At 44.0% G+C, this 22,990-nt stretch overlaps 1 protein-coding gene across 21 annotated transcripts in view; it reads left to right on the top strand.

Moving 5' to 3' along the window:
• Positions 1–22,990, top strand: part of WDR27 (WD repeat domain 27) — a 171,957-nt gene that overhangs the window by 52,072 nt on the left and 96,895 nt on the right. For 17 of the 21 annotated variants that reach the window (XM_027552077.1, XM_027552087.1, XM_027552074.1 and 14 more), the window contains 3 exons: positions 7,658–7,755; positions 9,192–9,294; positions 17,059–17,157. The exons of 1 other annotated variant lie outside the window; for it this stretch is intronic. In XM_027552077.1, coding sequence (XP_027407878.1) covers positions 7,658–7,755; positions 9,192–9,294; positions 17,059–17,157 — 300 coding nt within the window. Of the gene's footprint in view, positions 1–7,657; positions 7,756–9,191; positions 9,295–9,859; positions 12,191–17,058; positions 17,158–22,990 lie in introns of those variants that run through there. 3 more of the 21 variants (XM_027552084.1, XM_027552083.1, XM_027552088.1) reach the window with 3 other exon arrangements.

The raw sequence follows: 22,990 nt of genomic DNA, 5'->3' as shown, positions 1-22,990 counted from the left end.
GTATTCCCATCTCTTTCAGAATTTTCCACAGTTTATTGTGATCCACACAGTCAAAGGCTTTGGCATAATCAATAAAGCAGAAATAGATGTTTTTCTGGAACTCTCTTGCTTTTTCCATGATCCAGCAGATGTTGGCAATTTGATCTCTGGTTCTTCTGCCTTTTCTAAACCCAGCTTGAGCATCAGGAAGTTCACGGTTCACATATTGCTGAAGCCTGGCTTGGAGAATTTTGAGCATTACTGTACTAGCGTGTGAGATGAGTGCAGTTGTGCGGTAGTTTGAGCATTCTTTGGCATTGCCTTTCTTTGGGGTTGGAATGAAAACTGACCTTTTCCAGTCCTGTGGCCACTGCTGAGTTTTCCAAATTTGCTGGCATATTGAGTGCTGCACTTTCACGGCATCATCTTTCAGGATTTGGAATAGCTCAACTGGAATTCCATCACCTCCACTAGCTTTGTTCGTAGTGATGCTTTCTAAGGCCCACTTAACTTCACATTCCAGGATGTCTGGCTCTAGGTGAGTGATCACACCATCATGATTATCTGGGTCATGAACACCTTTTTTGTACAGTTCTTCTGTGTATTCTTGCCATCTCTTCTTAATATCTTCTGCTTCTGTTAGGTCCATACCATTTCTGTCCTTTATCGAGCTCATCTTTGCATGAAATGTTCCTTTGGTATCTCTCATTTTCTTGAAGAGATCCCTAGTCTTTCCCATTCTGTTGTTTTCCTCTACTTCTTTGCATTGATCACTGAAGAAGGCTTTCTTATGTCTTCTTGCTATTCTTTGGAACTCTGCATTCAGATGTTTATATTTTTCCTTTTCTCCTTTACTTTTCACTTCTCTTCTTTTCACAGCTATTTGTAAGGCCTCCCCAGACAGCTATTTTGCTTTTTTGCATTTCTTTTCCATGGGGATGGTCTTGATCCCTGTCTCCTGTACAATGTCAAGAACCTCATTCCATAGTTCATCAGGCACTCTGTCTATCAGATCTAGGCCCTTAAATCTATTTCTCACTTCCACTGTATAATCATAAGGGATTTGATTTAGGTCATACCTGAACAGTCTAGTGGTTTTCCCTACTTTCTTCAATTTAAGTCTGAATTTGGCAATAAGGAGTTCATGGTCTGAGCCACAGTCAGCTCCTGGTCTTGTTTTTGCTGACTGTATAGAGCTTCTCCATCTTTGGCTGCAAAGAATATAATCAATCTGATTTTGATGTTGACCATCTGGTGATGTCCATGTGTAGAGTCTTCTCTTGTGTTGTTGGAAGAGGGTATTTGTTATGACCAGTGCATTTTCTTGGCAAAACTCTATTAGTCTTTGCCCTGCTTCATTCCGTATTCCAAGGCCAAATTTGCCTGTTACTCCAGGTGTTTCTTGACTTCCTACTTTTGCATTCCAGTCCCCTATAATGAAAAGGACATCTTTTTTGGGTGTTAGTTCTAAAAGGTCTTGTAGGTCTTCATAGAACCGTTCAACTTCAGCTTCTTCAGCATTACTGGTTGGGGCATAGGCTTGGATTACTGCGATATTGAATGGTTTGCCTTGGAAACGAACAGAGATCATTCTGTCATTTTTGAGATTGCATCCAAGTACTGCATTTCGGACTCTTTTGTTGACCATGATGGCCACTCCATTTCTTCTGAGGGATTCCTGCCCGCAGTAGTAGATATAATGGTCATCTGAGTTAAATTCCCCCATTCCAGTCCATTTCAGTTCGCTGATTCCTAGAATGTCGACATTCACTCTTGCCATCTCTTGTTTGATCACTTGTAATTTGCCTTGATTCATGGAGCTGACATTCCAGGTTCCTATGCAATATTGCTCTTTACAGCATCGGACCTTGCTTCTATCACCAGTCACATCCACAGCTGGGTATTGTTTTTGCTTTGGCTCCCTCCCTTCATTCTTTCTGGAGTTATTTCTCCACTGATCTCCAGTAGCATATTGGGCACCTACTGACCTGGGGAGTTTCTCTTTCAGTATCCTATCATTTTGCCTTTTCATACTGTTCAGAAATAATAGTCACTCAAACTGATACAATTTGCTTTAAAATAGATATTTTATTAGCTCCAGGTCTTACTTTTTTCTCTTTTTTAAAGAAATGCAGTGATTTTTGCTACAGGAAGCGTTTCCGTTCGCTGGCCGCTGCGAGTTCCCTGTGGCCCCCCCCAGTGTGCGTTCAGAGCACAGCACCGTCTGCAGCGCGCGTGCTCCTTCCTGCAGTGGCGCTGAGCGCTATGTGTCCCCGGCACCTCAGCTTCACTGCACCATGCGCGTGAACCTTACCCATTTCATGCACTTCTTACATGTGTTTAAGCCTATAAATTTCCCTCTGAATGCCGCTGTGGTTGTAATTTGCCAGTTTAGCAAGTGGCCTTTTGATTTAGCAGTAAATATTTTCTGATTTTTTTCAACCTAGTCTTTATTTACATACGAGCTTTCAGTTTTCCGCATACATAAACTAATTTGTTGTTTGGCCGCTCAGTTGTGAAAACTATTTGTGACCCCATGAACTGCAGCACGCCAGGCTTCCCTGTCTTTCACCATCTCCCAGAACTTTCTCAAACTCACGTCCATTGAGTTGGTGATGCCATCCAACCATCTCATCCTCTGCCGTCCCCTTCTCCTCCTGCCTTCAATCTTTCCCAGCATCAGGGTCTTTTCCAATGAGTCAGTTCTTCGCCTCAGGTGGTCAAAGTATTGGAGTTTCAGCTTCAGCATCAGTCCTTCCAATGAATATTCAAGGTTGATTTCCTTTAGGATTGACTGGTTTGACCATCTTACAGCCCAAGAGACTCTCAAGAGTCTTCTCCACAGTTCAAAAGCATTAGTTCTTCGGCGCTCAGCTTTCTTTAGAGTCCAACTGTCACATCCATACATGACTACTGGAAAAACCATAGTTTTGACTATACAGACCTTTGTTAGTAAAGTTATGTCTCTGCTTTTTAATATTCTGTTTAGGTTGGTCATAGCTTTTGTTCCAAGGAGCAAGTGTCTTTTAATTTCATGACTGCAGTCACAATCCGCAGTGGTTTGGAGCCCAAGAAAATAAAGTCTGTCATTGTTTCCCCATTTATTTGCCATGAAGTGATGGGACAAGATGCCATGATCTTGGTTTTTTGAATGTTTGGTTTTAAGCCAACTTTTTCACTCTCCTCTTTCACCTTCATCAAGAGGCTCTTTAGTTCCTCTTTGCTTTCTGCCATAAGGGTGGTGTCACCATGTTTGTTTAACCTATATGTTGAGCACATCTTGAGAAATGCCGGGCTGTATGAGTTACAAACTGGAATCAAGATAGGCGGGAGAAACATCAACAACCTCAGATATGCAGATGACACCACTCTAATGGCAGAAAGCGAAGAGGAATAAACAGCCGTGTAATGAGGGTGAAGGAGAAGAGTGAAAGAGGCAGCTTAAGATTAATATTAAAAAAACTAAGATCATGGCATTTGGCCCCATGACTGCATGGCAAATAGAAGGAGAAAAGGTGGAAGTAGTGACATATTCCCTCTTCTTGGGCTCCAAAATCACTGCAGATGTTGACTGCAGCCATGAAATCAAAAGACGATTGCTTCTTGGCAGGAAAGCGATGACAAACCTAGAGAGCTCTTGAAAAGAGAGACACTACTCTGCTGATAGTGGTTGTGAGACTTGGACTGTAAATTTGGCAGAACACCTAAGAATTGATGCCTTTGAACTGTGATGCTGGAGAATACTCCCAAAAGTCCCTTGTACTGCAAGATCAAATCAGTCAATCTTAAGGGAGATCAACCCTGAATATTCACAGAAGGACTGATGCTGAAGCTGAAGCTCCAGTATTTTGGTCATCTGATGCAAGGAGCCAACTCATTGGAAAAGTCCCTGATGCTGGTAAAGATTGAGGGCAGAAGGAGAAGAGGGCATCAGAGGATGAGATGGCTGGACGGCATCACTGATGCAATGAACATGAACTTGGGCAAACCTCGGGAGATAGTGAGGGACAGGGAGGCCTGGCGTGCTGCAGTCCATGGGGTCGCAAAGAGTCGGACATGACTGGGTGACTGAGCAACAATAGCTTATATTTTCAGATATAGTTGTTTTTATCACTTTCAAAAACAATTACTAGTTAGGCGTACTTTCAGTTCAGTTCAGTTCAGTTGCTCAGTCGTGTCCAACTCTGTGCGACCCCATGGGCTGCAGCACACCAGGCTTCCTGTCCATCACCAGCTCTCCAAGCTTACTCAAACTCATGTCCGTCAAGTTGGTGATGCCATCCAACCATCTCATTTGCTGTCTTCCCCTTCTCCTGCCTTCAATCTTTCCCAGCATCAGGGTCTTTTCCAATGAGTCAGTTTTTCACATCAGGTGGCCAAAGTATTGGAGGTTCAGCTTCAGCATTAATCCTTCCAATGAATATTCAGGACTGATTTCCTTTAAGATGGACTGGTTGGATCTCCTTGCAGTCCAAGGGACCCTCAAGAGTCTTCTCCAACACCACAGTTCAAAAGCATCAATTCTTTGGTGCTCAGCTTTCTTTATGGTCCAACTCACACATCCATGCATGACTACTGGAAAAACCATAGTTTTGACTAGATGGACTTTTGATGGCAAAGTAATGTCTCTGCTTTTTAATATGCTGTCTAGGTTGGTCATAACTTTTCTTCCAAGGAGGCAGTGTCTTTTAATTTCATGGCTACAGTTACCATCTGCAGTGATTTTGGAGCCCCCCAAAATAAAGTCTGTCACTATTTCCATTGTTTTCCCATGATCTTAGTTTTCTGAATGTTGAGTTTTAAGCCAACTTTTTCACTCTCTTCTTTCAGTTTCATCAAGAGGCTCTTTAGTTCTTCACTTTCTGCCATGAGTGTGGTGTCAAATGCGTATCTGAGGTTATTGATATTTTTCCCAGCTATCTTGATTCCAGCTTGTGCTTCATCCAGGCCAACATTTCTCATAATGTACTCTGCATATACATTAAATAAGCAGGGTGATAAAATACAGCCTTGACGTACTCCTTTCCTGATTTGGAACCAGTCTGTTGTTCCATGTCCAGTTCTAACTGTTGCTTCTTGACCTGCGTACAGATTTCTCAGGAGGCATGTTAGGTGGTCTGGTATTCCCATCTCTCTAAAAATTTTCCACAGTTTGTTGTGATCCACATAGTCAAAGACTTTAGTATAGTCAATAAAGCAGAAGTAAGTGTTTTTCTTGAACTCTCTTGCTTTTTCAATGATCTAGTAGATGTTGGCAATTTGATCTCTGGTTCCTCTGCCTTTTTTAAATCTAGCTTGAATATCTGGAATTTCATGGTTCACATACTGTTGAAGACTGGCTTGGAGAATTTTGAGCATTACTTTGCTAGCATGTGAGATGACTGCAATCGTGCAGTAGTTTGAGCATTCTTTGGCATTGCCTTTTTTTGGGATTGGAATGAAAACTGAGCTTTTCCTGTCCTGTGGCCACTGCTGAGTTTTCCAAATATGGTGGCATATTGAGTGCAGAACTTTTATTTTCAGCATCATCTTTTAGGACTTGATTTCCATCACCTCCACTAGCTTTGTTCATAGTGATGCTTCCTAAGGCCCACTTGACTTCACATTCCAGGATGTCTGGTTCTAGGTAAGCGATCACACCATCGTGATTATCTGGGTCGTGAAGATCTTTTTTGCATAGATCTTCTGTGTATTCTTGCCGCCTCTTCTTAATATCTTCTGCTTCTGTTAGGTCCTTACCATTTCTGTCCTTTATTGAGCCCATCTTTGCATGAAATGTTCCCTTGGTATCTCTAATTGTCTTGAAGAGATCTCTAGTCTAGTAAGGTGTGCTTTGCCTTACTTTTATTTTTTCTTAATATTTATACAATCAATCTTTCCTCCTTTTACTTAGCATATGCTATTTTCCCCCACCTTTTACTTTCAACCATTACAATTAATATATTTTAAGTGTTTTATTGAAATCCAACTAGGAAGCTTTCTTTTATTTGTTGAGCTCACTCTGTTGGAAATTATGATGATGACTCATCAGTTGATCTTATTTTGTTTTTCTCTTCAATCTTTAAAAAGAACACTTCACTTTCTATTTATCATGAATTCTTAGCTTCATTGTTTTCCTTCAGTCTCTACTGGATTGATCAGATATTTTTCCAAATTCTTTTTTTCCCCTTGAAAGATTTGACCTCTGTATATTATTTCCATTTTTTTCCCATTTTTTACTGTTCAGTTTCAAGAAACTAGCAATGTTGTAAGCTCTTATAATTGTACACTCATCTCTCTGTTAAACTAGGTCTGTGTTTTGTTCTTTTTACATTCAGGGTGTTGCAGAGCACCCAGCATTCAGTAGGTGACCTCTAAGTGTCTGCTGGATGTCTGTTGTTTCTCTCTTATGAGTTATCAAGCTGTCTTAACCCAGTTCCAGTTTGTGGATCACTATGCTGTGTTGTGGAGAAGGCGATGGCCCCCCACTCCAGTACTCTTGCCTGGAAAATCCCTTGGACGGAGGAGCCTGTAGGCTGCAGTCTTTGGGGTCGGCGAAGAGTCGGACACCACTGAGCGACTTCCCTTTCACTTTTCACTTTCATGCATTGGAGAAGGAAATGGCAACCCACTCCAGTGTCTTCCCTGGAGAATCCCAGGGACGGGGGGAGCCTGGTGGGCTGCCATCTATGGGGTTGCACAGAGTCAGACACGACTGAAGCGCCTTAGCAGCAGCAGCAGCGTGCTGTGCTGATCTTAGTAGCTGGGTGGCGGTGGGTGGGCCCCTCTGTGTGTCAGGTTTCTCATATGAAAAAGGGAGCGAAATAGGTGACCCTTCACAGGTTTGCGAAGAGGAGGGAATGGGAAGTGTTCAGAATGCTGTGGGTGCAGAGTTAAGACTCAATGCATATTCGTTTGTTTTTCTAGTCATTGAATTTATATAAGCCTTTGTTTCCTGTTTGTAAATGAAGAATCACTTGTAGGTATCCTAAGCATAAATCCTTGTGGACACTTTATTAGATTTGTCTTAACATTAACGTTTGGATATTCTTGACATAGTAGGAAGATGGAAATTATTATAAAGCACGTTATGTTTAAGTAATGTTTGGGGCCAGATGGCTCTGTAGATGGAGTTCAGTTTCAGTCCACTACACACTGAAAATCATGGCAACACTTCCTCTGACAGCAGCTTGGAGAGGGTGAGGGCCCAGTGACCAGACCAGATGCAGGTCCTCGGAAGGGCCAGTGTCTGCTGGACACATTTCACCCAAGTCAGTGTCACAGGCACCTGCTCAGGGGGTCTCAGGGTTTGATCAGGAAACTAATAACTGACCTCAAGCTTCAAATGCCTTACTGAGACCATCTTCCAGATAATTTATTGAATATGTCTTGTGACCTACACTTTAAAAGATTTGGTGTGTTGTTATCATCTTTTGACCTTTTGCCATTTGTAGTTCTGTAACTTTCCATGGCATTATTTATAGAGAAAACATATATTGGTAGTTCTTAAGGTCCGAGTGTTCCACTAGCGATTATTCACAGGAAGGAAGTTTTTGGAGTCCAATTCTAAAATTCTTATAAATAAAAAAGCTATTTGTTAATTTCTTTCTTTAGATTCAGTGTTGTTAGATATGATTAGGGAAATGTTTATTAATTAAACCTGTAAAAAATATGCCTTGATTTTCCCTTATAATTACAGGGGTCATCATTTGCAACCCAGCAATCCCAGGCTTATAATCTCTTTGCAACCGCAGCCACTGGTGATGGGGTAAAGCTCTGGGACCTGAGGACCCTGAGGTGCGGCTCCCTCTGCTTTTCGGGTTGCAGTTGGGGGTGAGGCTGGGCAGACCACATAGAGTGTATTTTAATTAAAGCTCATGGTAAACTCCACTTGAGCTTGTTTTTCCAAGTATGACAAGGTTGTGGTGAATCTATTCACACTGACTAAGAAGAGTCTGATTTATACACAGAAAGGGTCACACAGTTTGGAATGATAAAAAAAGCAGATACTGGTCTTTCCTCTGCTACATGTGACATGTGGCCTCTGATGGCTGGAAATGAACAGGAAGTTAATTGATCACTGTTAGGCTAGAGTGTGCATGTGTGTAAGTGAGACGTATATGTATGTGTGCAAGCATGTACACTGTAAGATGCACATGTAACAGCGAGATATACATATATTTGTATATAAACATATATATATATATACACAGTGATACTACATATTACAGGGATATGTGTGTGTATGTGTATGTATACAAAGTATTTATATGTATATATACACACACACACAGGGGTACATACATGTAACAGTGAGATGTATATGTATGTATATAAGCATGTACACACGCAGTGATATGTACATGTAACAGTGAGGTGTACATGCATTTGTACGTAAATATATAGACACACATAGTTAGATGCGTGTATATATGTATATAAAATATGTGTGTGTGTGTGTGTGTGTGTGTATATAAACATAAATATACACACAGGGTTACATACATCTAACAGTAAGATGTATATGTGTGTATACAAATATACACACACACAGTGATACATACACATTACAGTGAGATGTGTGTGTATATATATATATGCAGACAAAATATGTGTATATATATAAATACACACACGGGGTGCATACATGTAACAGTGAGATGTGTGTATATATATATATACACACAAATACATATACACACAGTGGTACACACACACACATATATATATTTATACACACACACATAATTCTATTCCTTAAAATGTTCTGATAGTTATGGCAGACAGACATTGAGTATAGAATGTATCTAACAAAATAGAATAACTACTTACATTTGTCTGTGTGTGTGACATATATATATTCATAAGGACGATAGTAGCAGATTGCCTCTGTTTTCTTCTTCATTCACTAAACAAGTATAAACCCTCTGTTTCTATCCTGTGTGACTTTTGTATACTTCTCACATATAAAAAGTTTATTTAATGTTAGTTTTGTTGTTTTTGTGCATTTACGATGTTAAAAGCACGTTTGTTATTTTTAAACGGTCTCCAGAATCACCTGCCTCGCCATTTATTATTGATAACCCTCCCTTATTATTAAACATCCTCATAAGAAACATGTTGTTTCACTGTTATTTTGCTCGTTTTTTGTGAAGACAAGTCAGTACCTTCCCCCTAATTTGTGTCGGAAATTGAGAATCCTTTGTTCTCTTGGTGCCTTCGCTTCCTTGTAGGTGTGAGCGCCGTTTTGAAGGCCATCCAAGCCGCTGCTACCCGTGTGGAATTGCTTTCAGCCCTTGCGGCCGATTCGTGGCTTGTGGTGCTGAAGACAGACACGTATGTGCTGCCGTGGCAATGTGTTGGTCTTCAGGCGAAGATTCTGCACTCATTCTTGGGGAGACAGTTAATACTGCTGCCTGTTAGGACAGAATCTTGACTATGGGCCAGTGCTCTGAGGCTGCCACATCGTAATGGTATTTATTAAATAGCAATCACACACAAGGTATGACAGGCTAGCCGTAGAAGGACAGACACTGTGTGATCCTACTCACGTGAGGAACCTAAAGTAGATTCATGGAGGCAGACAGTGGAAAGCGGGGCCAGGAGCTCGGGTGGGGGAATGGGAGATTCTGGGCAGGGGGCACAGGGGTTGGTTACGCAGGACAGGCAAGACTGGACTCTGCTGTAAACACGGCGCCTGAGGTCACCAGTACCGCACTGCGTGCATGAGCCTTGTTAGGAAGGTGAACTTACGCTAAATGTCATGAGTACGGTTAAAAACAAGGTTCACGGGACATTCTCCCAGGGGTCACCATTAACGGCACTGAGTGTGGAACCGTTGAGATGTTGGTCTGTGTCACTAATGCCATTTTAAGGAATCTACCTCACTACTCTTCACCAGGAGGCAGTCCTGTGATAACAGGGGAGCCCGAAGCTGACCGACTCTTTGTAGGTAACTGGTGGCTTAAGAGAAAATACACAGGATCATGGAGCAAACTGAAAGGGCGCACAAAGAAGCAGACAGACAGATCCTGATACGGAGCATCCTTCAGGACACTGGTCCAGTTCCTTCAACAAGAATATGGCATGAAAAAGAGGCAGGCAGGGGAAGGATTGCTCCAAAGTAGGGAGACATAAGAGCAATGTACGGATCTCGACTGGATCCCTATTGATCCCACATAACTGTTAAAAGACATTTGAGAATGCTTGGGGAAGGTATTGATATTTGCTGAGTAGTAAATATCAGCGAATTATTATTCTTTTAGATGTAAAAATGGCAGTACAGTTAGGTATAAAATGCCCATGTTTTTAAATGCTTACAAAATACACAGGACTCATTTTTGCAGTTTGCTTCAAAATACGACATGCCTTTTAACCCCAAAAACTAGAAAGAAAAAGAAAAAAGGATGCAATACTTGGAGCAAGTATAGCAAGCCCTGATGACGTTGTGTTTGGGCCGTGTATGTGTGTAGCGCCTTGTATAATTCTCCGTACTTTTGCACATATTTGAAAAACTTCCAAATGCAAGGCCACACACGGGCATTGGGAGCAGTCCTTGACGTGGACGAGCTTGACTTCACCTTTGCAGGAGCCCCTTTATGACCTCCTCGAGGGCCGGGCACTGAAGGGGGCGCTCGGCTTAGGGGAGCCTGCGTCTCTGTGCTGTTCTTCTCTGCACCGAAGGGAATCGCCAGTTCTCTGATCCGTGGTGTTTCCATCTGTCTTAGCGCACGGTGGTGCCTGCCCTAGGGAAGAGGAGGTAATATGTGGGCATGGTTGTTTTCAGAAATGCCGCTTGAATCTTACTGTGCAGGAGGCTGTGACTGTACCGTGATGACTTCCTCGGGATCACACCAAAACCATGGTCCCGGTGTTTCATTGTAGGATCACCTTTTCAGAGAAATCAAAACGAAGGCATGAACTAATGGACACTTGCAGATAATCAGTTGCATATTTGATCACAGGTCCACAGATGCTGAGAAGGACCAAGCAGCTATTGGAAACCAGGTTGATCAGGATTTGCTTCCAGACCAGTGGGGCTGCTTCTCCCTCGGGTGGGCGACACCGACGGTTAGACCCGCGGGCAGGGCCGTCCAGTGGTCCGCGTGCTCTGCCTCTTGAGAGCACCGACGGTTAGACCCGCGCGCAGGGCCGTCCAGTGGTCCGCGTGCTCTGCCTCTTGAGAGGAGCTTGTCACCTTGTCTGTGACAGTTCTTGTTGTCCGGGCTTGGTGGGATCCCTGAGAGAAGAAGGAGGCTGTGTGCCTGGCTCGGGCCTGATGCAAGAGCCCAGAGTGTCATCACCAGCATTTTCTAGCGGACTCTCCACTTCTTTCTGGACGCAGGCTGCATTTCTGCCTCAGTGAGATTTTAAATAGGGTTCTGTATTAAACCTTGACTATTTTGGTCTTCTGAGAAAAGAATTTTTTTTTTAATAAAAATTCAGTGATCTGAAAAAATGTGCACAGTTCTGAGAAATATCATTTTTGGAAATATTTGAAAAAGCAAAGTAAGTGTCCATAGTTTGACAGTTGATTCCCCCATGGACCATATAATTATTATGAAGCTTCAGAAATACAGAGTTCACTTCTGTTTGCAGTTCTTTTTTTCTTCTGTGGGGTTAATTCGGGGAAAGGCAAAATGAAGGACACATGTTAGAATCCTGTGAGATGAAAAAATGAAAGATACTTCATCTTCACGGATACGGTTCAACAGTTACAAAACAGCTGTAATGAGCTGGTCTCGTCCTGTTTGTAAAGCGCTGATCTTCTTCAGGAGTACATTCAGTCCCTTACACTTTTTGTGAAAACATTTTTGAGCAGTATTATTCCAGCACCCCTGTGGTTTCTGCCACATCCTCATCTTTTTGCCTGAAAAATGTTGCTTCATTTTTCCTCACCCCTCTTCCCAGGGATTGATTTCGTTTCAGAGTAAGGCTTATTCTACACAGCTTTTATCTCAGTTTCTTTTATGTTCTTAGCACATTTTAGCTAACGCTTGTATCTCTTTAATGGGGAGAAGTTGCTTCATGAATCAATAACTGTTATTACCTCTAATTAAGACATTTTGTTCTTGCCCTGGATTGTAATAAAACTGAGTCAGTTTCAGAATTCCTTGTTACTTTTCCACTCTTTACATGAAGCACACTTTGTCCTTCTGGACTGGTCGGTTGCCACTGTGTGGAAGAACAGCTCGTGATAAATACGTATTTAATAAAATATTTCTGATATTGGGAGCTGCAAACTGCTGTTTTTGTTGACTCAGGAACCTTCTGGGTGAAAAGATATGTTTAATTTATTTATCAAATTATTTTTTTCCTGTTTGTTCCCTTCGTTCATTCTTTGTTTTCCTTTCTTTTTCTTTGTAAGTTGGTTTATTTTTTGATGCATGCGGGCTTCCTCGGGTTGCGGAGTGGGGGCTGCCCTTCGTTCTGCTGCACAGGCGTCTGATGGCGGTGGCTTCTCACTGCAGAGCACAGGCTCTGGGCGCACAGCCTGTGGTAGCTGTGGTACACGGTGGCATGCGGAATCCTCCCACACCAGGGATCGCACCATGTCCCCTGCATTGGCAGGTGGATTATTATCCACGGCAAAGTCCTAAAAGATATGTTTCATGTAGAACACAGAAGCCTGTTTCTCAGATGACTCGTAGAATTGCTTCACAATGAATACCGCAGTGTCGTCTTTCGTGCATTTTGAGATTCCAGGCCCACACAAGCCAGTGTTAGTTCCCATTTGGATTTAGGTAAACATGAGGGGTCTCAGGAAGGACTTTTCTACAAGAGATACTTCTGTGAGAGAAGCTGACTAATGCAGGAACTCAAGCCTCGAGCCCTGCCTGCGAGTTCTCAGAGCTGCCCTTTGCCGTCAGCCCTCCAGCCCTGTGTCTGTGCTCGCCCTTGTCCGTGGTCCGTCAGGGCAGGGAGCACGCAGAGGCTGTCTCTTTCTCTGCTGGCTGGTGCTGCAGCTGCCTGGGCGCATCCACTCTTGACCTCCAGGCACTGTTACGTCAGATAACTTTCAGTCTCTTTCTCGACCTGTTTTCCATTAGCCCACAGGTGAGTTCTCTGGGCCTTAGAAATACTAACGTGAGCCATAAGCTTGCACTTAACTTCCCTTTGTACGTGTGTCTGTCACACATCACACTGAGACTCCTAACATCAGCCCGCTTACCCCAGGCCTCCTTTCCTCTCCCTTTTCTTATCTCTTGAAATCTTTTGCTCTGGTTGCTTCTCTTTAGACACTTGTCTAGTTGGCCTCTGACTCTTCTTCTCGCGTCTTCTGTTGTAAATTCAACCATGATTTGAGCTGTTCATGCATCACAGGTTGAATACACGTCACTCTCTGATGCCAGCTTCTTCCTGCTTCCTGAGTGTGGCAGCTGCTTGGCGTCACCTGAAGACCTGGCTGTCTTAACCTTAGAAACTTACAAACAGTGACTGGTTTCCCTTGCCCACCTGCTACTCAAAGCAGCAGTCTCACTGAAGTTGGGTTCTAGTGGTTTTCAGTCCTTTAAGCTGCATCATGGAGATGTCCGTGGGGACCAGAAATCTGCTTCTCCCTTCCCCCAGAGCCTAGAGTCTAGAGGGTGTGTGTGTGTGTGTGTGTGTGTGTGTGTGTGCTCGTGCACAGCATATGTGTAGTCATGTGCAATACAGCGAATGCCTTACAGGCAAACCTTCAAGTTGTGAACTTTCAGAGATGCGAATGTGCACTGGCCGCCCAGTCACACAAAGCGGTTCACATGTCAGGTGTGCAGTCGTGTGCGTGCACCGTCTGCAAGTGGCTGTGCTTGTGTGTACTTTACTGTATAGAACGCAGTAGTCCGTTATCTTTATTTCAAGTCCAGAATGTCTAGAAGCAAGTGTGAAAGCAGCGGCAATGGGGCTGGTACTGCTGTACCTTTTCAGGTACCATAAGATTAAAAATATTTTCTGTATTTGTATTTCTTTTTATGTATTATTTGTGTGAAAAGTATTATAAACCTATTACAGTACAGTACTGTATAGCTGATTATGTTATTTGGGTACCTTGGCTGACTGTTGGACTTACGAGCAAATTGAACTTATGAATGCACTCCTGGAATAGAACTCATTCATATGTAGGGGATGTGGTGTATATTCCTCCAAAAATTATAATGTTATTGACATATTTATAGACAGGTCATAAAGCACTGGTGTGGTTAACTTTTCTGAAGAAGGCTGCTAAGAGCAGTTATGGGCATCCGTTTTCATTTCTTTTGGGTGTGTACAGAGCTGTGAGATTGCTGGGTCAGAAGGCTGGTGTAGGTTTAATTTTGTTGGAAGCTTCCAAGGCAGCTGTACCATTTGAACAATTGAGCACCAAATGTTTGGCATGCACACACACACCCAGACATACACACATGCATACACACACATGCACATACACGAACACACAATGCACCCAGATGTACACACACATGCACACCCAGGCGTACACATATATGCACACACGTGCACCCAGATGTGCACAAACGTGCACACACATGCACACAAATGCACCGATGCACACACACATGCACACAGACACAGACACACACATGCACATACGGGCATCCAGACACACACACACATGCACCCAGACATACACACAGGTGCACCTATACACGTGCACTCAACTGTACACACACATGCACATACATGCACACAGATGTGCATACAGACATACATGCACATGAGCACACAGAATATATAGACATGCACACACATACACCCCACACACACATGTGCACACAGATGCAGACATTTGCACCCAGACACACACACACGCACCCAGATGCACACACACATGCACACACGTGAACCCATGTGTACACATGTGCACAGAGACGTACACACATGCACACAAATGTCCACACACATGCACCCAGGCGCACACACACACATGCACACAGGTGTACACACTGACGCACACAGATGTACACACATGTATACACACAAATATACACCTATGGGGATACATGTGCACACACATACACACGTGCACACACAGCACATGCACAGGTGTGCACACAGATATAAACACATGTTTACACACATGCACACACATGTGCACACAACCTATAGTTAGGGTGACAAATGACACATCAAAGATGATACACAATATGGAACATGCAGCAGGAGGTGGAGGCTCCAGAAGACCTGCACAGTTTATTGGCGAGGAGCTCAGATGCTGGAGTGAGGCAGCTATGGTGTCCAACCTGGTTTCAGCTCCTGCAGCTGCAAGATCTGGGAAGAGTGCCCACCTCCAACTCCGGTTTCCTTGCCTGTAGAGCTGGGACAATAATTGTGTTTTTCTGTAAGACTCTAGAGAGGATTGCATGAGGAATTTGATATCCAAGTTAGGTTCATTGAGTGTTTGCTTTCATCATTAATCTCAGTATCTTATAGTTGGAAATAATAGATGTAGCAGAGGTGTGGTCATTGTCGTTTCCCTTATCCACTCAATCTGAACAGCAGACAAGAGGAGAGCTCTGATTCCGAGAAGCCTGCAGAATTAAGGAGAACACCCCTCACATGTGGGCAAGAAACATCACGGATGGTTTTGAAGCATCTGTGGGGCTAGGGGGACTCTGGAGGCCCAAGCCCTTTAGAAAGTGTTGTGAGAAAAACCAGTCGAAAATCTCAGTGTGGACACCTGATGGCTGTGCTAGTGGCTTGCTCCCTTCATGACTTGGTTTCCTCAGTAGCATGTAAAATGTTAACCATTTCACATACACACACCCTGGCCAGCTGTGGTTGATGTGAGAGCTGTGAAGGGTTTTGCAGACAGAGATACATGGTACAGGTGTCATGGGTACTCTAGCCCTGTGGTTCTCAGAGTGGGGTCTCCCCCAGGAACTGTTAGAAATGCATATTCTCAAGTTGTCTTTGGGTCTCACCCCAGTAGCTACATGAGAAATCTTAGAGTTAAGTAAACATATTCATTACAAATAAATGCATCTTTGGGCCAGGAGGAAAAGGCAGATATTTTACTTCTCCACTTTAGTTCAGAATATGTAAAATACCTATGTGTAGACTTTACCGCGACACCACTGGTTCAGTTCAGTTCAGTCGTTCAGTCGTGTCTGACTCTGCAACCTCATGGACTGCAGCACGCCAGGCTTCCCTGTCCCATCACCAATTCCCAGAGCTTGCTCAAACTCAGGTCCATCGAGTCGGTGATGGCATCCAACCATCTCATCCTCTGTCGACCCCTTCTCCTCCTGCTTTCAATCTTTCCCAGCATCAGGGTCTTTTCCAGTGAGTCAGTTCTTCACATCAGGTGGCCAAAGTATTGCAGTTTCAGCTTCAGCATCAGTCCTTCCACTGTTTAGCCAATGACAGAATCACTTGGAAAGTCTAAATGTGAAGGACTCATTGGTTCATTAAAGTTGATTTTTTTGGAGAAAAGGAATCAAATTTGAGGTCTTTCTCCTGCAATATGGCACTTGTCTTAATTATCAGTGGAGTTTAGATAATACTTGTTGGCACATTTTGTTGCTTAATAATTAGAATTGTTCTCCCACCCTGGGAACCAGAATTTATCCCTAAAATGAAGCATTCAATGGTGACTCCACACATATATCTTTTCATATAGCAATACAGTTAGAGAGGAATGTATGTTTTTACTTTTCATTTCATCAACTGCTTGGAGAAAATTCTAAATGTTTGAATTGTTCCAACTCCAAGCTGATTGGTAGGAAGCAAAGTATAGGCATTTCTCTCTCAAGTTCATGGACAAGGGCAATGCAACAGATTTCCCACTCAGTTTGGGACTTCCAGAGAAGGTTGAAATAGAAAACCGTTTACTTAAAATTAATCCACACACATGAGCATACACTTAAAACTGCTCACAGGGTTTTGTGGAGGCTCATGGCAGAAAATAGAAAGTATGATGTAAATTCGTGAAGATGCCAGACTGTCTCAAAGGGGAAAGAGAGAAACACGTTTCACGATGTCACTTCCATGGCTTAGGCGGTGTGCTGGCTGCCCCGGGTGCGGCTCTGGTGCTTAATCAGCTGGGGAACGTGCTTCCGCTTGCACGATTCCTTGCAGATTATTCGCATCTGCAGCACAGCATCTGCGCATTCTGTCTTCCAGGCCTACGTGTACGAAACCAGCTCCAGCACTTTCTCCCACAGACTCGCAGGACACACCAGCACGGTCACCGCCGTGGCCTTTAGCCCGATTGCTGCTCAGGTACGGTTTCCTCTGTTTCATACGAGTCTCGCCTCATAGCTGTTGTATCTGTCAGACGGTGTTTGGGTAGAATTTTAGAATTTTATCATATTCAAGTTTACATGCTAGTTCTCACTGAGTGAAGGGAGATGAACTTTGAAAATCGACCTTTACTGGGGAGGAAGAGAAATGGAGTATTTTTCATTTTACAATGAAAGTATTTGTCATTCTGTGCCAATGGACATTTGCTCCAACGGAAATGTAGAAAGATAAGGAGATCTTCGTGGACAGGAAGATGGAAGGAGGAAAGCAAGTGCAGTGCAAGTAAGGAATGGATTTCACAATTCCCCAGCAAAGAATTTGGAGGGAGAAGGAGAGCCACAAAATTTATAGAATCTTAATTAGGAGAAAGGATTAAGATAAAGTAACGTCTGTTGCAGATCAACCCAGAAAGGTGAGTGATCTTGTTATTACAATACAGAGGGAGATCAGAATTCCCAAGCACTTAGTTCTCATTAGTGTTTAATAATGCTTACATCTTTTGCTCCAGATCTCCCTGTTTGTGTCTCTGGTTGTCTGGTCAACACTGGCTGCTCCGTGGTGGCCCTGGTGCTGGTCAGGTCCAAGACCGTGCTGGACTTGGGGGGGGCAGCTGGCGGGCTCCGCAGACATGCTGGCCGTGTTCCCGCAGTCCAGACCTCGTTTAGGGTGCATTCATGAGGATTAGCAAAGTGGGCGCTAGCCTCCGCATCTCCTGGTCAGAAAGGAGACGAGGACTCCCGGGGTGGTGCCAGCTTTGTTCCAGGGACGCTGCATAGCTTTGGGGGAAGTCGGGAGGCAGATCCCATGGCTAGCTGTTTTCTTTGTAAATTAATTTTAATTGAGAGAGATATTATTCCCTTTCAAAAATTACAGTTTTGAGTCCCTTGGAATAAGCTGCTAGATATGGTCCCAGAGTAGACTTTTTCATTATTGATGTTGCTCAGGTGTCACAGTAAGACTTGTGAGTCTTTTGGAAGAAGCTTATACTTGCACTGATGAAATGATTCCAACAGTGTGTGTGGCTCAGAGAAAGGGCTCCGACAGTGACGGGGGTCCTACCAGCTCACGTGCAGCGGGGCCTCCACAGGGTGGCTGAGACCTGAGGGGCTGTGAGCACGCTGCCCCCTACGGTCCTGCCAGGACACGCAGCTGAGCCGGGTGGCCAGGTCCAGTGTGGTCCAGAGGGCGGGTGGTCAGCTTTAGGTCTATAGAAGGTGGTGTGTTTGTCTTAAGGTAGTGTGTTGAGCTGGAGACGAACTTCACACTTAATCTATCCCGGCTGCGATGGCAGCCAAGCGAGACTGTGATTTCTAACAAAACGATGCAGGGTATTCAAACCAGCGATCAGAAGGAGACAGGAGAGTGAGCGTGCAGGCTGCAGGGAGCGGGTGTGCGGCCCCACAGGGAGGAAGGTGAGGAAACGTGCAAGGGGGCCGCAGAGGAGAGCTGCTGCACGTGAAGACAGGTGGGGGATGTTTGTTGGAATGCACAGCAGTCACAAACACAACTTTACTTCATGTCTTCCAAGGTACCTTACACTGATATCACAGCGTCCATTTTACCTGATGTCAGTTATAAAATAATTAATGAAATACAGCATAGATGAAAGGTAACACAAAAGCCCTTTCTTACTGACAGTGGATATTTAGGGTATTAAGTAGGTATTTATTTTCCGTTTTCCGTTTCTGTGCCATGTGGGGTTTATTATGGAAAATCCTGCTTTGCTCTTTCCACCTTTACTGGGCTGCATTTAACGACGTCACTAGCATCACCCAGGAAATAGAGTAGGAGCACGAGAGACCTCAGGCTGTTTATGTGACGAGACAAGACGCAGGTGGAGTCCAGCTCCAGGCATGGCTGAGACCCGGCGGAGGAAGAACCAGGAGCAGTTATGGGATGTACGCGCGGGGCCGTGACCTCTGTCCTCCCTGCCTCGGGCCAGCTAGTGTCTGGGGAAGCGGGGAGTAAAGGGATGGAAGTCTGGAAAATTCTTATTTTGCTTTAAGATAGCGATACTTGCATAATGGACACTTGAACTGTTCTTGATGTTACCGTGTTGATGTGCATCTCCGTGTACACAGCGTTTCCTGTAACTAGGTTTACCAGGAGCAGTGCTGCTGAGCAAAGTAGTGAAACTTTGAAAGGATTCTGGTAAATACAGACAGCGTTTTCCAAAGTGCTGCTGGTTTCCCCACCAGCATCAGTTGTTAACACTTTGATTATCCTGTTAACTTCATTATCAAGAAATAGTGTCCCATTATTTTGATTTGAATTTCTTTGAATATTAGCCTACTCATTCTTTCATATGCTATCACATATTCAGGTTTTTTTCTTCTCATTTGTAAATTGCTTGTTTTTGTCCTTCGTATCTTTGTCTTTTTGCTTACTTATTGTTCCGGCTTTTCATTTAAAAATGACTGTGATAATATGTGTGCTGGCTCCCCCGGAATGCGGCTCCAACTTACCATAGATTAGACAGTGTTTATTCAGTGATTACAGTTAAATATAGAGATAAGTACATACGCCTTCACTGTTAATAGACTTTCAAAAATTTAGGAATAATCAGAAGATAAGTGGTATTTAAGGTGTTTGTAAATGTTTTAAGGACTTTGTTATACTAAAGTATCTGATTCTAATTTGAAATGTGAACTGACTTTTGACTTGTGACTTTTTAGCTGAGAAAAATAAGAAAACTTCACTAAGTTTTTGAGCAGCATTTTCATTTTTAAGAGGACTTGAGAGTCATCATCATAATAAACTGTGGAAAATTCTTTGAGATGGGAATACCAAACCACCTCACCTGCCTTCTGAGAAACCTGTATGCAGGTCAAGAAGCAACAGTTAGAACTGGATACGGAACAACAGACTGGTTCCAAATAGGGAAAGGAATACATCAAGGCTATATATTGTCATCCTGTTTATTTAACTCATATGCAGAGTTAACATGAGAAATGCTGGTCTGGATAAAGCACAAGCTGGAATCAAGATTGCGGGAAGAAATATCGATAATCTCAGACATGCCGATGACAGCACCCTTATGGCAGAAAGCAAAGAAGAACTAAAGAGCCTCTTGAGGAAAGTGAAAGAGGAGAGTCAAAAAGTTGACTTAAAATTCAACATTCAGAAAACTAAGATCATGGCATCCAGTCCCATCACTTCATGGCAAATAGATGGGAAAACAATGGAAACAGTGACAGATTTTATTTAGGGGGGCTCGAAAATCACTGCAGATGGTGACTGCAGCCATAAAATTAAAAGACGTTTGCTCCTTGGAAGAAAAGCTATGAGCAACCTAGACAGCATATTAAAAAGCAGAGACATTCTTTGCCAACAAAGGTCCATCTAGTCAAAGCTATGGTTTTTCCAGTAGTCATGTGTGGATGTGAGAATTGGAATATAAAGAAAGCTGAGTGCTGAAGAATTGATGCTTTTGAACTGTGGTGCTGGTGAAGACTCTTGAGAGTCCCTTGGACTGCAAAGAGATCAAACCAGTCCATCCTAAAGGAAATCAACTCTGAATATTCATTGGAAGGACTGATGCTGAAGCTGAAACTCCAATCCTTTGGCCACCTGATGCGAAGAACTGACTCATGTGAAAAGACCCTGATGCTGGCAAAGATTGAAGGCAGGAGGAGAAGGGGATGACAGAGGATGAGATGATATGGATGGCATCACCGACAGGAGTTTGAGTAAACCCCGGGAGTTGATGATGGACAGGGAGGCCTGGTGTGCTGCAGTCCATGAGGTCGTAAAGAGTTGGACATGACTGAGCAACTGAACTGAACTGAGAGTCATCATATTGATACAGTTTAGTTTATTAGATTTTTGAGAATTAAGAACTTGGGAGCATTTTGGTTTTTTATTTTTCTCATTTAAAGAAATGTAATATATTACATTTGAAATGAATCAATAATTTTAAGAGAATTTAAATTATATTAAATCATTGCCTAAGGGATTTCAATCTGTTCATCATGAGTGGAGTCAACACAAATTGAAGGCCACTTTGCATGTGATGGTCAAAATCTACTAGACTTCTACATGTGTAAATAAGATATTGAAAGGCTTAGGGAAACTAGGTCTTACAATTTAAACATTAATAGGTTGGATGAAAATTTACAAATGAAAACGAGCCACAGGTCATTTTCTTCTGCACGAAATCGCCATGGTGCACCGAGACCCCCGTTGCCGTGGTGTCCAGCACCAACCGCCCTGTTTGCGTGGCTGGTCCTTCTGCATCAGTGTCTCTTCTGAGGGACCGAGATTCACTATGTCTGTGCCGGTGGAAGAGGCCTCAGCGTGACGGAGCCTCTGCTCCCCAGCGGGCGCTGGGAAGAGGCTTTGCTGCACGAGCATCCATGGCCCTGGGCAGGGGCATCCTGCCTGCCTCCAGCCTGGATTTACACCCAAGTCACGGGGTCATGGGCTTCCCTAGTGGCTCAGCTGGTAAAGAATCCGCCTGCAATGCAGGAGACCCCGGTTCGATTCCTGGGTTGGGAAGATCCTCTGGAGGAGGGCATGGCAACCCACTCCAGTATTCTTGCCTGGAGAACCCCCATAGACAGAGAAGCCTGGTGGGCTGCAGTCCATGGGGTTGCAAAGAGATGGGACACGGCTGAGTGGCTGAGCACAGCACGGGGCCATGTCCCACACAGACGTGTTTCCATATGTGGGACCCGACAGGAAACAACTGTGTTTTCTCTCAGCTTCACTTTTTGATAAGACTCGAAATCCTAAATGAAGCAGCAAAGCATAAATATTGAACGGCACAGTTCATTCCCCGTCAGCTACCGCAGATCATCAGTTCACAAGGAATGCTGAAATCATCCCGCCCTGTTTCTCCTCAGGAACGTGCACTATTGAGAAGTCCAGTCCTCTCCGTCTCTCAGCCGTCTTGACTTTGTTTCCTGGAAAAGAGAAAGCAGTCATTTCCGGTCCTCTGTTCTTGTTCCGCGTCCTGAGGACGGGTTTTCCGATTTCCGCGGGCTGGGTGCATTTGCGCTTCCGGTCTGTGCACGGCTGCCTTGTTCTCTGCGCGCTGCTCCCCCTCCCCGTAATTTGTATGTTGATGGCTCCTGGATCAGCCGGGCCCATTGCTGTCTTGTCTTTGTCAAGCTACCCGTTTACTGATGGAGTTGCAGCCTCACACTGACGTGCGAAGCGAGGTCCTGGTCGGGAGACGGCCCTGAGAATCCAGCGGCCGCCCCGTGTCCTGCGTTTCCAAGCTGGGGCGCCGGTGCGGCTCACGGGGCTGCGGGCTGCCCGGGACTTCGTCCTGCCTGGTACAATCGCATTGTTTCAGAGGGTGGTGCGTGTTTACGCCATTTGTTTCTCAATCTATATCCTTTAGTCTTGTGGTTACAGAAAATATCTTCCAGATTTTTGCAGTCGAATGTCTGTGGCTGGTGCTTGTTTGTGATGTTATAATTTTCATTTTTGGTTGGAGAGTGTTGGGGGGAGGGCATTTGGGGTTCTGAGCGGATTCCATTTTATTCCATTTTTATTTCTGTGTGGACTTCCAGAAGTCGCCATAGAAGTAAAACTATATATTTAGGAAGAGCTTAAGGACAGCTCCTGTGATAATTAATTTTATGTCCTTGTGACTGGTGAGGGAGGCCAGATGCCTGGTGAAGCACTGTTTCTGTGCGTATCTGGGAGGGTCTCCAAGGAGAGGGGCATCTGTGCTGGTGAAGTGAAGGACTACCCTCCCACCATGGTGGCCTCACCCCACTGCCCAGGGCCTGGAACCAGTGGAAGGAAGGGTGAATTCCTCCCTTCGCTTGAATGGGGTGTCCATCTCCTCCTGCCTTGGACA

Source organism: Bos indicus x Bos taurus, chromosome 9 (genome assembly GCF_003369695.1).
Source record: "Bos indicus x Bos taurus breed Angus x Brahman F1 hybrid chromosome 9, Bos_hybrid_MaternalHap_v2.0, whole genome shotgun sequence".
In the NCBI taxonomy this organism is placed as follows: Eukaryota; Metazoa; Chordata; class Mammalia; order Artiodactyla; family Bovidae; genus Bos; species Bos indicus x Bos taurus.
This window is presented reverse-complemented; position numbering and strand designations above follow the sequence as displayed.